The sequence below is a fragment of the Tachyglossus aculeatus genome, chromosome 4 (assembly GCF_015852505.1).
Source record: "Tachyglossus aculeatus isolate mTacAcu1 chromosome 4, mTacAcu1.pri, whole genome shotgun sequence".
Classification (NCBI taxonomy): domain Eukaryota; kingdom Metazoa; phylum Chordata; class Mammalia; order Monotremata; family Tachyglossidae; genus Tachyglossus; species Tachyglossus aculeatus.
In genome coordinates, this window is record NC_052069.1 from 75,029,402 (window position 1) to 75,047,540 (window position 18,139).

An 18,139-nucleotide genomic window follows, 5' to 3' on the forward strand; every position below is an offset into this window, starting at 1 on the left:
AAAGTACAATTCGGCAAGAAGTAGAGACAATTCCTACCCAACAACGGCCTCACAGTCTAGAAGGGGAGGGGAGACAGATGACAAAACAAGTAGACAGGCATCAGTACCATCAATATAGATAGAATTATAGATATACACACATTATTAATAAAATAAATAGAATAATAAATTGTTAAACAGTCACTATGTGTCAAATTTTGTTCTAGGCACTGGGGCAGCTACAAGATCATCAGGCTGAATGCAGTCCCTGACCCACACAGGGCTCCCAGCCTAAGTAGGACGGAGAACCGGAATTGAATCCCTATTTTGCAGTTGAGGAAACTGAGGCGGAGAGAAGTTAAGTGACTTGTCCAAGGTGACACAGAAGGCAGGTGGCGGAGCCGGGATCCAAACCCAAGTCTTCTGGCTCCCAAGCCTGAGTTTTATCTACTAGGCCATGCTGTTTCTCAGGAAATGTACCAGGTGCTGGATGTTAACATTTGGCATGGAGCTTAGCTCAAGACCTGGACATAATCAATCAATCAATAGTATTGACTGAGTGCTTAATATGTGCACAAAGCCCCCCAAGAGCAGAAGAGGAGCAACCAGATGGACCACCCGCCCAGGATCTGCCTACCACCAGCTTCACGTGACACTATAACCATGATCCTGCCTTGGCTCAAAATAACCTTTTAGAGTGCACAGTGTTTGATTTCAAATTGATGATAGACCTTTCTAGAAAAAGAATATTGGACAATGAGGCATTTTGCAATTGGGGCAATGAGCAGTTGTTTTTTTTTTTTACAAAACATACAGGGGAAACAGTGTGGCTCAGTGGAAAGAGCACGGGCTCTGGAATCAGAGTTTATGGGTTCGAATGCTAGCTCCACCAATTGTCAGCTGTGTGACTTTGGGCAAGTCACTTAAATTCTCTGTGCCTCAGTTACCTCATCTGTAAAATGGGGATTAAGATTGTGAACCCCCCGTGGAACAACCTGATCACCTTGTAACCTCCCCAGTGCTTAGAACAGTGCTTTGCACATAGTAAGCGCTTAATAAATGCCATTATTATTATTATTATCATTATTATTACACAGAGGGCCCACAGGCCTCTGAAATAACATTAGGAATGTTGAGAATTCTAAAATATTGGCAGGAGCGGAACATACCCATTGAAAAAGTTTGTTTGATTTGACCAGCCAAAATGCCCCGAATACTGGACAAGATGCCTGTTGTTTAGCCTTGTTGACACAGGGCAAATCAAATGACAGGTGGAAAATAATGACCACAATCCGCAATCAATTAACAGCTACAATACTGTCACAAAAATTGGTGAGATTATATTAGGAGGCTTTGTTACTGATATAGTAGTATGAAACATGCTAGAGTTAAAAAATATTAGTTGGATCTGGTACCAGCAGGATATTTTTATTGGTAAGATTAGTTTGAAACCAAAATCTTTTGTTTCTCTGTGAGACTGTTTTGGGTCAGAAATCCACCAATAGGCAACATTTGCTTGGAGAAATTATTAACTCTGGATCCTCCTCTAACCTTGCCTCACACTTACACCAGTCTGATCTTGACTTGCCAAGATCATGGGGTAGAGGATTGGATGGGAAGATGGAAAACCCTGAAATGGATCTTTCAATCAGATGAACTGTGTGATGTGATTTTAGACTGTGAGCCCACTGTTGGGTAGGGACTGTCTCTATATGTTGCCAATTTGTACTTCCCAAGCACTTAGTACAGTGCTCTGCACATAGTAAGCGCTCAATAAATACGATTGATGATGATGATGATGATGAACACACTGACAGGGAAGCAGCGAGGCCTAGTGGATAGGGAATGGGCTTGGGAGTCAGAAGAACTTGAGTTCTAATCCCAGTCCACTTTGTGACCTTGGGCAAGTCACTTCTCTGTGACTCAGTTACCGCATCTGTAAAATGGGGATTAATACTGTGAGCCCCATGTGGGATATGGAATGTGCCCAGCCTGATTAGCTTGTATCTACCCCAGTACTTAGTACAGTGCCTGACCCATAGTAAGCATTTAAACGCTATAAGGAAAAAAAAGGAAAAACTAACTTCAGGTTCTTGGTGTACTGGGTAGGATACTGGGTGGTACATGTTTCCAAAACCATCAATCCTGTCTCCCCCTTTCAGACTGTGAGCCCACTGTTGGGTAGGGACTGTCTCTATATGTTTCCTATTTGTACTTCCCAAGTGCTTAGTACAGTGCTCTGCACATAGTAAGCGCTCAATAAATACGATTGATGATGATGAATCCTTTCTGCAACGTGAGCCCCAATAATCTTAGGTTTTTCTCATGTGGATGAGGAGGGAGTGGCAATTATATTTGGAAAAATGTATTTTAAAAAATATACGCATTTCACACAGATGCAACCACCGACACTTCAAAGTCTTTTTCTGACCTGCTCCAAGGAGTTAGCCCACCACTCGGGCCTGTACAAAACTGAAACATTCTGTTAAAAAAAAAGCAAGAGCCCGTCAAAGTCATCCTCCCGAGTCCAGCATCCACGATTTCAGTGAGCTCTTAAAATTAAAAATACTTCTGGAGATTCATATTTCTGGAGATTTGTTGTCAGTAACCTGTGCGACCGTTCCTGTGTCCCGTTCTGGGGTGTTGCTCTGTGCCCATGGGGTGAGAAGGACAGCAGCACCCTCCTACCCCACTGAACCACCAAGATTTATCGCCGGTAATCCGTGCCATCCAAGCCCCTCGTTCTGACCTTGCCCTGTGCGGACACGGTGTCCACAAGCGGCTCTGAGCAGTCTCCATAAAATGCCAGGCACTGAGGGCAAGAATCATGTTTGCTAACTCTAGTGAACGCTTTCCAGCACTTAAACCAGTGTTCTGTATAGGATAAATTCTCAATAAATATTACTGATAATTGGATTGACTGTAGAACTGTGTGGTGGTTGCTGGTAGCCGTGATGCCTACTGAGGCTGGGACTGTGTCTGTTGGACTCTGAGCTGTGAGGAGTCATTCATTCATTCAATCGTATTTATTGAGCGCTTACTGAGTGCAGAGCACTGTACTAAGTGCTTGGGAAGTACAAGTTGGCAACATAGAGAGACGGTCCCTACCCAAAAGCGGGCTCACAGTCTCGAGTCCAGAATTTTGCTTTTGTAACCCTATCACCCTACTGGTCTTTTGGTTTGTATTTATTAACCACTTACCCTGTGCTGAGCATTATACTAAATTCTTGAGAGAGTTAGTAGATGTGAATGCTGCTCTCAAAGAGCTTACAGTCCAGCAAGGCAAATATGCATTAAAAACAAATTACAGATGAGAATCAGTGTGCGCCCTAGGGAAAGAGCATGGGCCTTAAAGTCAGAGGGCCTGGGTCCTAATCCCAGCTGCACCACTTATCTGCTGTGCAACTGTGGGTAAGTCACCTACTCCTCTGAGCCTCAGTTCCCTCATCTGCAAAATGGGAATTTATTATTGGTACTCCCTCCTACTTAGAATGTGAGCCCCATGTAGTTCCTGATTATCTTTAAAATATGCAATGCTTAGTGCAGTGCTTAACATGTAGTAAGTGTTTAATTAATATAATTATAATAATTATGGTATTTGTTAAGCGCTTACTATGTGCCAAGCACTGCTCTAAGCACTGGGGTAGATACAAGGTAATCAGGTGGCCCTACGTGGGGCTCACAGTCGTGGCTCAGTGGAAAGAGCACAGGCTTTGGAGTCAGAAGTCATGGGTTCAAATCCCGGCTCCGCGACTTGTCTGCTGTGTGACCTTGGGCAAGTCACTTAACTTCTCTGTGCCTCAGTTACTTTATCTGTAAAATGGAGATTAAGACTATGAGCCCCATGTGGGACAACCTGATTACTTTGTATCTACCTCAGCGCTTAGAACAGTGCTTGGCACATAGTAAGCACTTAACAAATACCACCATTATAATTATTATTATTATTATTATTAATCCCCATTTTACAGATGAGGTAACTGAGGCACAGAGAAGTTAAGTGGCTTGCCCAAAGTGGCAAGCAGACAAGTGGCAGAGCCAGGATTAGAACCCATGTCCTCTGGTTTCCAAGCCAGTGCTCTTTCCACTAAGCCATGCTGCTTCTCTAACACACAATTTGAACAGCATAATTATTATTATTACGGTAGGAGCAAAAAGAGTATAAAGATATGTATATAACAGAGGGGTGAAGAGGGGAGTGTAAATATCTAAATTCTTAGGTGACACACAAGTACTGAAGTAACAGTCAGGGAGGATATGTGTTGGGGAGAAGGGAAATTAATCAGGGAAAGTCTCATAGAGGAGATGTGATTTCAGAAGCACGCTGAATATTTATTCATTCCGGATCTGGCTTCTAATTCCAGATCCACTACTTGCCTTCTGTGATGTTGGGCAAGCCACTTAACTTGTCTGTGCCTCAGTTCCCTCATCTGCAAAATGGAGACACAGTACTGATGCTCCCTCGTAGTTAGACTGTGAACTCCAAGTGGGACAGGGGCTGAGTCGGTCCTGATCAGCTTGGATCTATCCCAGTGCTTAGAACCCTGCTTGACACAGAGTAAGCATTTAAAAAGCACCATAAAAAAGAGAGAGCCTAAATAGTGGGGAAGAGAGTTGATTGCATGCCTTGAAGACAATAATTAGGGGTTTCTGCTTGATGCAGAAAGGAAGGAGCAACATTGAAGGATTTTTTAAAACTGTACAGAATGTTATGTCAGAAAATAAAACAAGAAATGTATTTATCTTGTCCTCGTCTTTTAGGCTATTTTCGGTGTTTTGTTCTTTCATCCTTCCATATCTGTCTGTCACCAATGTCCTTTCCCCCTTATTTTTAAATTGGGAGTATTTGTGGACCAGGGACCACTTCTGATTCTCACTAATGCATTTTCCCCTTAATGTTAAGGGAAATATTAACCTAAAAATATTCCCTAAACGTTAAGAGGTCTTTCTCATGACCCCTCTTCAGCCTGGATCTCTCTCCCCATCTCCTCCAACATACCACTGCTCTTCCAATATCCTCTAGACTGTGAGTTCATTGTGGTCAGGGAATCTGTCAGCTCTTGCAATGTACTCTTCCAAGTATTTAGTACAGTGCTTTGCACACAGTAATATTAAATGCTTAGTACAGTCTTGAGAACAGTAAAGACTAGAGAAATATTATTACTATGATCTTTTACTTTAACTTTGGTTATAATTTATTTGATTCTAAATATTTTAATGGATATATTGAGTCTAAACAATTCAACAGAGCATAGCAAACAATTTGGCTTCAACCTAGCCTAAACTCCTTTAAAATGATCACAAAGTTTTTTCTTCAGAAACAATAGCCCAAGATATTAGATAGCATTTCAATCTTCATACGGGTTTTCGAGGATAAAATAATATTATCATAAGTTTGGCTTCCAGTCTGGTGTTTGAATAGAGGAAACAAATGAACAATCAATCAAAGGTGTTTATTAAGCATCTCCTTGGCAGTTTTCTAGCACTTGGTACTGTTCAATAGAACCAAAAGACATGGTTCCTGCCCTCGAGGACTTTGTAATCTAATTTAATGCAACATCAGGAGCAAACCATTCAAAAGCAGAATGTAGTAGGTTTGTGAGGAGCCTATCACATTCCCACTATTCTCTGAATACGTTCACCATTTCGAAAATGAAGTCACATTCAAAGACTTGAAAGTAGAAATTAAATTTGAAACTTACCATTGGGGTTCTGCATTTTATCTCTCTACAATTTTCATTAAGAACACTGCAGCTTTTATTTCCAACTAGGACTTTTGAGTCTTCATTAAAGCCAAACCCAGAAACAGTTAGCCAAGTGCCTCCTGAACAACAACAACAACAAAAGGTAAGCTAAATAGAAGGTAGTTCTGCTCACTATGGCAGAGGTTTCTTCTGATTTCGTAAAATATATCTAATTTGGGGGCCAAACAGCCCTATTGTCTTCATAAATCACCTGGTAGCACACAAAATCCTTCTCTACATCTTTGAAAGTCTCTAAAAATCAGGCTTCCCTTCAATCTTTTTTAAAAATTCATCCACTTTCCTGAAAATTGATGCAGGATTTTTCAATCCAAAAGTTTTACCTAGTGGCGGAGTTATGATTCCATCTTTAACGACAGCTACGAAACCTCCTCTTCCCCATCGTCTATCAGGTAGCAAGGATTACCCCTGGGGTGAGGTTGAAGGGGCAGAGATTTGGGGTGGATTTAGTCAGCATCTCTTATCTCCTCATGATTCTGTGTTGCTTTTGGATGAAGTGGAGGAGCTGACTTGCACTTGTGGCTTGGGGAGCTGTAGGGGTGGTGGGGCAGAGGAGCAGCTGACTGGGAAGCAGCATGACCTACTGGGTAGAATACAGACCTGAGAGTCAGAAGGACCTGAGTTCTAATCCCGTTTCCACCGCTTGTCTACTGAGTGACCTTGGGCAAGTCACTTAACTTCTCTGTGCTTCAGTTTTATCACCTGAAAAATGGCTATTAAGACTGTGGGCCCTTTGTGGAATATGGACTGTGTCCAACCTAATTACTTTGCATATACCCCAGAGCTTAGTACAGTGTCTGGCACATAGTAATGCTTAACAAATGCCATTTTTAAGCAGTTTTCCGTTTCTGCCCAAAGCAATTCCACACTGGGATGAAGTAGAAGGGGTGGAATCTTTTCATTCATTCAGTCATATTTATTGAGCACTTACTGTGTGCAGAGCACTGGACTAAGCGCTTGGGAAGTACAAGTCGGCAACATATAGAGATGGTCCCTACCCAACAACGGGCTCACAGTCTAGGAGGGGGAGACAGACAACAAAACAAAACATGTAGACAGGTGTCAAAACCATCAGAATAAATAGAATTATAGCTATATGCACATCATTAACAAAATAAATAGAACAGTAAATATATACAAGTAAAATAAGTAGAGTAATAAATCTGTACAAATATATACAAGTGCTGTGGGGAGGAGAAGGAGGTAGGGCAGCGGCGGGGGGCAGGGTGGAAGGGGAGGAGGAGAGGAAAAAGGGGGCTGAGTCTTTTACCTGCTAGGCTTCCAGAAACAGGCCAGATCTGTGAGATCTGAGTATTGTAAGTGAAATTGAATCCCTTCTCCCCAGCATTCTGCACTAGGCCAAAGGCATCTATGGAAACAGCAACCGGAAAGGTTCCTCCACTTCCACTCTGTATGTGGCACTGAATCTCATTTTCTTAGAAGAAAAAAAGGAAAAAATATAGTAGTAAAGGCATAAAATCTGCTTGTCACTAAAACTAATGATAATAGTAATTGTCATACAGCAAAATAAAGCCAGTGACCTGACAAACAGAAAAAAGGACCAACATTCTTGGTAAACATCTTAAGAAACAGGGTATAAATTATATACTGCTGTCAGTTCAGAGGGTGGAACTTCTGAATCACACAACCAGGTAATTTGATCTCAACAGTAATTGCAAAGTTCTTGTCTAATGCTCATGATTACGACCAGATAAAACTGAGGAATTAAAATTAGATTCTTTCCCTCTGCATAAATTTAAAAAAGACCAAGTAGACTTAGGACCAAGGAGACTTAAGTGGATGAGAGTGAGGAAGGAGAGACCATGCGATGCCCTTCAGCCCCAGGAAATGATCACTATGTTCTATCAATGTTCAGAAGAGGGCTGCATTTTCAATGGAGGGGCATCTGGGAGTGGGATGGTGGAGTGCCCTGCTGAAGATTTGGTCTGATCCCCTGATGCCCAATTCCTTGCACAATTGGTGAAGAGTGAGGTGGGCAGAAATGCAGCCATGCTTGCTGCCAACCAAAAATAACTTCTGAGAGAGGGAGTTACTGCATCTCCACATTTTTTGAGAGTAGTCATTCATTTATTCAATTGTATTTATTAAGCACCTACTGTGTGCGGAGCACTATACTAAGCACTTGGGAAAGTACAATACAGCAATAAATAGTGACAATCCCTGCCCACAGTGAGCTCACAGTCTAGAAGGGGGGAGACCAATATCATTATAAAAAAATAAAATTACAGATATATACATAAGTGCTGTGGAGCAGGGAGAAGGGGGAAGAGAAAAGGGAGAAGGCAGGGCAATGCAGAAAGGAGTGGGAGATGAGGAAAAATGGGGCTTAGTCTGGGAAGGCCTCTTGGAGAAGATGTGCCTTCAGTCAGCTTTTGAAGGGGGGAGAGTAATTGTCTGGCATATTTAAGGAGGGAGGGAGTTCAAGGCCAGAGGAAGGATGTGGGCCAGGGGTCGGTGGTGAGACAGGCTAGATTGAAGCACATTGAGAAGGTTAATACCAGAGGAGCAAAGTGTGTGGGCTGGATTGTAGGAGAGAAGCAAGGTGAGGTAGGAGGGGGCAAGGTAATGGAGTGTTTTAAACCCAATGGTGAGGAGTTTTTGTTTGATACGGAGGTAGATAAGCAACCACTGGTGATTTTTGAGGACGGGGTGACATGTCCTGAGCTTTTCTGTAGAAAGATGATCCGGGCAGCAGAATGGAGTGTGGACTGGAGTGGGAAGAGGCAGGAGGTTGGGAGGTCAACAAGGAGGCTGATGCAGTAATCTAGGCTGGATAGGATGAGTGATTGTGTTAACATGGTAGCAGTTTGGATGGAGAGGAAAGGGTGGATTTTAGTGATGTTGTGAAGGTGGGACATGGAGGATTTGGTGACAGACTGAATATGTGGGTTCAGTGAAAGAGAGGAGTCAAGGATAATACCAAGGTTATGGGCTTGTGAGACCGAAAGGATGGTGGTGCCATCTACAGTGAGAGCACAGGGTTTGGATGGGAAGATAAGGATTGTCCTGCATTCTCAGACCAGGGGGGAAGAGGGGGCAGAAGGAGAAAAATAGGAAAAGGAGGAAGAAGAACAGGTGAGACGAAGAAGAGGAAAACGAAGAAAAAGATGAGTAGGAGTATGAAGAAGAAGAAGAAGAGGAAAAAGAGTAGGAAGAAGAGGAGGAAGAGGAAGACTATATTCCAAAATAAACCAACTTTCATTTAATAACTTCAATATATTCTGAAATAAAACTTATTGCATGTACAATACAGGCATGTGAGCATACAGATATGTAGTATACTCTCTCCATTGTTCAATACTGTGCTCTGCACATGGTAAACATTCAATAAACACCATTTACTTCAAGGGTAGTGTTTCAATCGAAAGGGCAGAAAACAACTCATACTTAATCAGGATAGAATTTCAAATCTTTCTAAAATATTAGACCCAGATGTTTTTGGAGGGTAGTTGGCATTTCAGTAGTACAGGAATGCTGCAATGTTCAAAGGAAAAATTCCAGTAGGATGAATCCAAAAGAGTAGGCTTACTGATCAGAACTTGTTTAGACTGCTGGACACTATGATTTTATGAAACAGAGTAGAAGTATATTTAAAGTATCATGTCAAATACCTCACAATCATACCTGAGGCAAAGAACATTTTACTTAATCAATTTCATAGAAAAATTCCACAAAGCACAAATAAAAAAGGAACATCCATAAACTATTAGTTTTTAAGTAACTGAGGCCAGCAGGTCATTTCATTCAATTCCATTAGCATTTCACTTAATTCCTGCCCTTAATCAATCAATCAATCAGTGAGATTCCTGGAACACTTACTGCTTGCAGAGCATTGTACTAAGTGCTTGGGGGAGTTCGAGACACAACGAGTAGGTTGGCTTTAGAGGAGTGGAATGTTTGGCTGGGTTGTAGTAGCAGATCAGTGAGGTAAGGTAGGAGGGGGAGAGTTGAGTTAAAGCCAATGATAAGGATTTTCTATTTGATCCAGAAATGGATGGGCTTCCACTGGAGGGTTTGGCCTATTGCCCCCAAGCTATTTCAAGTTTTGACTCCTTCCTCAAATCCCTTGTATCTCTTGCACTTCCACTCCCACCATTTCAAGCCAGATACGTCATTGATGATATTGAAACCATTTAGGCATGGTCTTCCTAAAATATCCCCTCTTCCTCTCCAGCCCTTCCTCCTTCTGCCCCCTTTCTGACTCTCTCATACTTTCCAGATACCTCCCACTTCCTCTAAAAATCTACTACCTGCAAGACCACCTACCCCTCCAACCAAAACAGTTGCCCCTAATAATAATAATAATAATGATGGCATTTATTAAGTGCTTACTATGTGCTTCCAGGAAAATGATCTGGGCAACAGAATGAAATTCAGACTAGAGATGGGATAGACTGGAATAAAGAAGGTCAGTGGAGGAGCTGGTAAACTATGCATGGTGGGAGATGATTGGATGGAGGGGAAAGGGTGGAATTTAGAGATGCTATGAAGGTAGAAGTTTCAGGATTTCATGACAAATTGAATTCGGCGTAGTGAATAGAGCATGGGCCTGAGAGTCAGAAGGGCATGGGTTCTAATCCTGCTCCAACACTTGTCTGCTGTGAGACCTTGGGCAAGTCATTTACTTCTCTGGGCCTCAGTTACTTCATCTGTAAAATGGGACAATATGACTAAATTGTATTTATCCCAGCGCTTAGAACAATGCTTGGCACATAGTAAGCGATTAACAAATACCCATATTTATTATTATTATTATTATTATTATTATTATTATTATTATGTAGGTTGAGAGAGATGAGAAGGAAAAAGCCAAGGTTATGGGCTTCTGAGAGAGGGATTATGGTGATGTTTTCTGCAGTGACGGGAAAAACAAGGGGAGGACAAGATTTGAGTGGGAAGATGAGTTCTATTTTGGATACGTTAGGTGTTGGTGGGACATCCAAGTTCATATGTCCTGAAGCATGGAGAAATGTGAGACTCTAGAGAGGTCAGGACTGACGAAGTAAATTTGGGAATCCTCTCTGTAGAGATGGTACTCGAAGCTGAAGGAGTGACTGAGTGTTTCAAGGGAGTGGGTATTGATGGACAACAGAAGGAGACCCAGAGCTGAACCTCATGGTTAGAGTGTGGGAGGTAGAGGAGGAGTCTGCAAGAGACTGGGAATGAGTGGTTAGAGAGAAAGAATTAGGAGAACCAGTAGAGGACAGTGTCAGTGTGAAGCCAAGGTTGGATAATGATTCCAGGAGAAGGGCATGGTCCAAAGTGTCTTAAAGTAGCTGAGAGATAGAGGAAAATTAGGATGGAATAGAAACCCCTGGATTTGCCTAGAAGGAGGTCATTGGTGACCTTAGAGAGGGCTGTTTCTGTAGAGGGAAGGGGGGCAAAGCCAGATTGCAGGGGTTCAAGGAAAGAATTGGAGGAGAGGAAGTGGAGGCAGCAGGTGATGATGATTCACTCAGGGAGTTTGGAGAGGAATGGTAGGTGGAAGGTGGGGCAATAGCTGGAGGGTGCCATAGGATCAGGGGAAGATTTTGAGAGATGGAGGATACATGGGCATGCTTAAAAGCAGTGGGGAAGGATTCATTGGAAAGTGAGTGAGCAAAGGGAGCAGTAAGGGAGGGAAGATGGGTAGGGGCAACTGGTTCGATAAGATGCAAAGGGATGAGATCAGAGCTTCAGGTAGAGGGGGTAGATATTTGAGAGGAGACAGGAGAACTCTTGAGATACTGCTCTGAAGGATGGGCACATCAAAGAATAGGCCCAAGGAGGAAAGGATTGTAAAAGAGCAGGGAAATCTTAGGTAGATCACATCTGGAAGTTTCAATTTTATTGATGAAGTGTGTGGAAAATTAACTGTGGGGGCAAGAGATGCATAAATTAGGGGATAGGTGGTTTGAAGTGGGAATTAAACATCTGAAATAGCCGGTGTGCACAAAAGGCATGGTATTCCTTAACCATGGAGAAGTATTTTTGCTGGGTGGAAGAGAGGGCAATATTGAAGCAGATGAGTATGAATTTAAGATGGATGAGGTCAGCCTGATTTTTGGATTTCTTCCTGCAGTGCCCTGCTTCTTTTGCACAAGAATAGAGGAAGTGTTCTGTGGAGGTGATCCAGAGTGGCAGACAGCGGTAGGAAGTTGGCAGAAGGTCAGGGAGTGAGGGAGATGAGTTTAGTGGAGAGGTTGAGGGTGTGAACTTGTATATCAAGAGAAGGTAGCTTGGGCATAATAATAATGGTATTTGTTAAGCACTTACTATGTGCCAAGCACTGTTCTAAGCACTGGGGTAGATACAAGGTAATCAGGTTGTCCCACGTGGGGTTCACAGTCTTCATCCCCATTTGACAGATGAGGTCACTGAGGCACAGAGATGTTAAGTGACTCGCCCGAAATCACACAGCTGACAAGTGGCAGAACCGGGATTAGAACCCACTATATCTGACTTCCAAGCCTGTGTTCCTTCTAGTAAACCATGCTGCTTGCTGACTTTAGAAAAGTGAAGGGGGTCAAAAGATTGGAAATCTCTGTAGGGAAACGGGGCAGAATTTGGAGGGTGGGTGTGTGGGGGAAAGAAAGTCTGGAGATTGTGGTCAATTACAATTGCATTATCATTACTTCATCACTGTATCATTTGAGCATTGGGAAGATGTATTTCAAATTTCAAATTAATGAGTATTACTAGAGATGGAAAAAATTGAGCAATTTACTTCACCAATAGTAACTCTTGTAGTTTCATTGGCTGGACTACCAGAGAATCTAGAACCTGATATAATTAGAACAGTCCCTTCTTCATATGAGCCTGTAGAAAACAAACAAAAAATATCTTACTAGTAATTATCCAATGTCCTATGTATAAAGCCACATTTAACTAAAAATCATATATGAAAATTATAAATTATTTTGATCCATGTATCTAAAACTAATACTTTCCACTTAAAAACATTCATTATTATACTTATAAATCAGTGACAGTAGGAAAAATAAATGATATTTTTAATGAAAATGCACACCCGAACTAAGTTCCTAGATTAGTTAAGCAAGTGAAATTAATGTCTAAGACATAATGGCTTTAATGAAAAAGCCCATTTGTATAGGTTTTTCTAAAACAGAATTAACAAAGATTAAAAGATAGAATGCGCCTATTAATCTGTCTTATTTCTACCAGTAGATTCAATTCACTTCTAACATATCCACATACTTTTCTTCTATGTTTCCTGGGTATAGTGGAATTCTTGCGGTTATATTAAAATGTATTTTAAAATGCTAACTCACAAAAATCGATCCAGGTAGAGTCCAGAGAAGGAACAGACTGCATGAATTGCTTAACAGGTCCATTTTTTCAAGACAAGAGGAGGGAAAAGACTAGGGAAAGGAGAAGGAGGAGAAAAAGGAAAGGAGGGAATCAGCAAGGGAGAAGCGAGGAGGAGGTGAGAAGGAGCTGAGAAGAAGGAAAATTGAAGAAAGGAGAGATGTGGAAGGGAGAGAAAAGGCAGAGTGATTGAGAAGCTGTGTGCCTTAGTGGAAAGAGCATGGGTTTGGGGGTCAGAGGTCATGGGTTCTAGTCCCAGCTCTGCCACTTGCCAGCTGTTTGACTTTGGGCAAGTCACCTAACGTCTCTGTGCCTCAGTTACCTCATCTGTAAAAAGGGGATTAAGATTGTGAGCCCCACATGGGACAACGTGATTATCTTGTATCTACCCCAGCGGTTAAAACAGTGCTGCTCTGCACATAGTAAGCGCTCAATAAATACGATTGAATGAATGAATGAATGCTTGGCACATAGTAAGTGCTTAACAAATACCATCATCATCATTGTTATTAATTAGGCCACTTCTGGCCCAGAACTGTGAAATCAGGTAGATATTGTGGCAGTTTTGTAAAAACAGCTAAGGAGAAAGAAAGACAGGCAAGTTGAAGGAATGTTACCATAGAAAGTTCTACAGGCAGAGTATTTGATAAGCCAACTCACAATTCAAGGTTAGAGATGTAGTAAGGACAAATTAGTAAATATTAGGGTAGATGTTCTAGAGAACGGACTCTCCCAAACACTTACTTCAGTGCTCTGCATATGGTAGGTGCTCAGTAAAATATATTGATTGCTTAATTAATTGAATCCTATTGACACTATTTCTAGACTAATAGGCTGAATGAACCATTGGAAGGGCTCAATAAAGCTGTGTTCTTAAATCCTGATTCTAATGATCACTGGACTTGATACTGGATTGAAACCTATGATTGAATGTCAATTTAAGACTTAAAATAGTGTCTTATTCATTCATTCAACCATATTTATTGAGCGCTTACTGTGTGCAGATCACTGTACTAAGCACTTGTGCCTGACACCCCTAAGTTTCTTTACTAGTTAGAAGCCATATAATTTAATTGCCCGATAAAACTATGACATTTCAGTCACTTTTTGATAAAATTCCCTTACACATTCATAACTCTGAAATGTTGTGCATTTTCATTGCAGCATAGTATTAGTACCTATGATGCCCTGAGGTACATTATATCTATATGGAAAGTGCAGAAACATGGAGAATACAGTAATTTCTTCATAGACAAAATGAAGTAGTTGTAAACTCCTAATGCAATTTGCCTGTGTAAAAGGATTAAATGAAGGCACAAAAATTCTGTCCAAATGAAGATTGTGTATTTACCCTGATGAATTGCATAACAGGCAGGAAAAAGGTAAAAATCTGAAAAGTTAGCACTTATTCCTTAAAATCTATTGCAATTTCAGGATCATTTGACATTGACTGAGGGGTGACATATTCAGTGAAGTGTGCTCTGTCCAATCTGATTATCCTACATCCGCCCTATTTCTTAGCATAGTGTTTAGCACTTAATAAGTGCTTAAAAGGATCATAATTAGTTAAATTACTTCATGTTACAAGTCAAAAAAGTTCATCTTGATAATACCAGAATGGGATTTTGGAGTCATAGAAAAAGTCCTAGAATAACAGACAATGTGGCTTCCTGGTCGACCCAGAAGCCGCATCATCATCATCACTCATATTTATTGAGCACTTACTGTGTGCAGAGCACTGTACTAAGCGCTTGGGAAGTACAAGTTGGCAACATATAGAGACAGTCCCTACCCAACAGTGGGCTCACAGTCTAAAAGATTAACGATTGTGCAGAAGGGAATAGCCACCCTTGCAATGAACTAAAATGTTTTACAGAATAGCACAAAATTAAATTACATTTATAAGGGATTGAATTCAACAGTTTGAAGTCAGAGAATAGCAAGAATTTTGCAAATGGGGTTTAATTCTCAATGAGAAATCATTAAAGTGTTTTCCACTGCTTCCTCCTATTTTATCAGGGTGAACTTGATATTCGCAACTGTTTCTGCTTCTCCTGTTACGGTAAATTCAGAGTTGAGATTGATCGTTTTACCTATTGCAAACCAAATACAAACGTCAGAGGAGGTACCTTGGGTAGGGCTAATGGAGGAGATGATCGGAGTGTTTTGGTTGTCCCACTTATATCCACAGTCACCGGAACATTTAGATGGAAGCCCATTGATATAAACCTCAACCTTCAAATAAATATATGGAGTTAAAGACCACCCAGAACGTCACAGTCCCACAAGTTATGAAACTCACTAGACTGAGTTAATTAAAATGAGGGGTTGAAAATTCCACCCAGGACATTTACACAAGACTTATAAAATAAAGAAGACGCTGCATATGCTATTCTATTGCAAAAGCCACCAAGAGTCTATAAAACCCAACTTTATAAATACCTGCGGCTGGTGGTTGGGTGTACGGAACAAGTCTCCCAGAATATGCTTCCGGAATATGCCACCTTCCCTCGTTTTTGTTGCTGCTATATTGACCTTTACTCCAGTGATGTTGGAACCATTGATCTGGTTAGACAGTTAAGAAACAGCTTGTGACTGCTGCTGGGATGCTAATTTTCTAGTCTTTGTTCTCAGAATGTTGATTTTTAAAGTATTTGAAAATGTATGACATGGTATTTATATCGAGGATCCATTTATCTCTTCTTCACCTCCTTTCCAGGGTCAGAGTGGGAGTAACCCTTTCAATCAATCAGTGGTATTTCTTGAGCACTTACTGTGTGCAGAGCACTGTACTAAGTACTTTCTGTATTTTCTAGTGTACTCAGTGGGCTCATGGTGATATATATAGGTGCCCTCTCCACCAGGCCAGTGGAAGCAATCACTTTCCCAGCTTTTAAAGCTAGAGTCCCAGGTTATGCTTACTACAGTGTTTCTGCACAAAGTTAAGTGCTCAATTAATACCACTGATTAATTGATTGCTTATCCCAGGTCTCTGAAAAGAGCTCACTGAGGGTTTCTAACTGGGGCTGAAAAGGCCCAAAATTTTTGGCCTATTCCTGACTGAAAAATGGACATCTCTGTGCCCAAATACAACAGATAGCTGCCTACCTTCTGCTGGCACGCACACATTCCTGGCAGTGTGATGGTGGGAAGTATAGTGCAGATTCACATCCTTTAGAGCATGGGTTTCTACCTCAACCGTACGAGGCATGAGGGAATTAGGGAGTGCCTCTTTACAGTTGTTTCAGAGACAGATTCTCCACTTCTGCTTTGTCTGCTTCCTGTGTGCCCCCTTTTGGAACTGGGAATCCCGGGAAAGGCATGCTAAAGACACCACTTGCCCTCTGCATAAAGCCACAGAAATACAGCATGGTTTTAATATTTTGGTTGACAAATCCCACCTTCAATGGGAATCAAGGCCAGTACGTCTGTTCATTTTTTAAGGAACATGCAGGGCATATATACATTTGCAGGTATTTCAGAGAAGATCCTTATCTCCTATTAGAAGTAGGAAATGTTGCAAATATTTTGCTTTGTTCAAACCTTTAAAAGATTCTGGTGCCCGTATGCACTTTTCCACTTGACTCTCCATAAGTACCCAGAACAGCTTCCCTCTCTTGTTACTGAGACTTCCCCCATTTCAGCAATACTTTGGAGGGCATACTTCAAATCCACAGCTGAAACATCAGCAGGGAGACCTGTACACATAGATAAATAGGTTTGGGTATTTATGACATTAGCCATTTGCTTTTTCAACAGGCCCGTGTGAATGACAAATTACCATCATCATCATCATCAATACTTATTGATCACCTAACTGTAGTCTCATACTAGCCAGTTTTAAGAGCACAACAGTGGTGAAAACATGGTTCCTACCTTCAGGGAACTTACAATACAATGGAGAGACACAAAGCCACATAATTATTTACAAATCATGCCAGTAGGGAGAAAAAGCAGATATTTACCTAGTAGTACCTAGATAGTTGAAAGACGAGTAGTAATAACTAAATGAATGAGGTAAATTAATCACTATATTTATACTAGAATATTTTTATACATGATCAGTGATCTAGATGTCCTCTTATAGATTATTTTACTTACATTCTATAAGACCTAACTATTTAAAATAATTCAGATTCTGAATATTTCTTGAGATCACAACATAGGTGAATTTGAATAATTCTTACTTGCCTCTGGTTCCAAAAAACATTTATTTAAAAATGGCTACTAAGTCTTATAGATTACGATGTATTTACTCTGATCACACAAACATTCTAGAATATGTTTCTTATGCGTGTGGTAATATTGATTAATCTAACAAACACTTCACTTGAAAAATAACATTCCTATTGCGACCTTTTTTTTTACCTTGAAGTAAATGTCCATAAGCCTGGATGTCAAAACTGCCACATAATGGAGGAGATGCTGTTTGAATTCTTTTGATAAGAACATGGGATTCTCCCGGCCAGTTAGTCCCTCTGAAAACTGACTCATTCTCTGTATTTGTCACAGTCTAGTTTCCAAAATTAATATAGATATTAATTAATAATGTTGGCATTTGTTCATTCAGTCATTCAATCATTCATTCATTCAATCGTATTTATTGAGCGCTTACCATGTGCAAAGCACTGTACTAAGCACTTGGGAGAGTACAGTACAACAGACACATTCCTGCCCATGACAAGCTCACAGTCTAGAGGAGGGGGACAGACACTGATATACATAAATAGATAAATAAACAAATGACATATATATATAATCTATGTCTACATATATATATATATATATATGCACTCAAGCACTATGTCTATATATATATAAGCACTTATATATATATATATATATATATGCACAGTAAGCACTCAATAAATGTGATTGAATTAATTAGCACATATATATGTGCTATATGTGTGTGTGTGTGTGTGTGTGTGTGTGTAGATATATACATATATATATATATATTATATATATAATAGTGGAGATGGGAGGGAGGATGAATGAAGAAGCAAGTAAGAGCAGCCCGGAAGGGAGTAGAAGAGGAGGTGTGGGGGGGCTCAATTAGGGAAGGC

At 40.8% G+C, this 18,139-nt stretch overlaps 1 protein-coding gene across 1 annotated transcript in view; it reads right to left on the reverse strand.

Annotated features, from left to right (window-relative positions):
• The window catches only part of PKHD1L1 (PKHD1 like 1), a 182,939-nt gene that overhangs the window by 109,387 nt on the left and 55,413 nt on the right, over positions 1-18,139 (reverse strand). Inside the window, 7 exon segments of the mRNA XM_038745633.1 lie at positions 5,682-5,803; positions 7,012-7,176; positions 12,441-12,560; positions 15,200-15,305; positions 15,513-15,635; positions 16,614-16,768; positions 17,439-17,583. Of these exon segments, the coding sequence (XP_038601561.1) occupies positions 5,682-5,803; positions 7,012-7,176; positions 12,441-12,560; positions 15,200-15,305; positions 15,513-15,635; positions 16,614-16,768; positions 17,439-17,583 (936 nt within the window).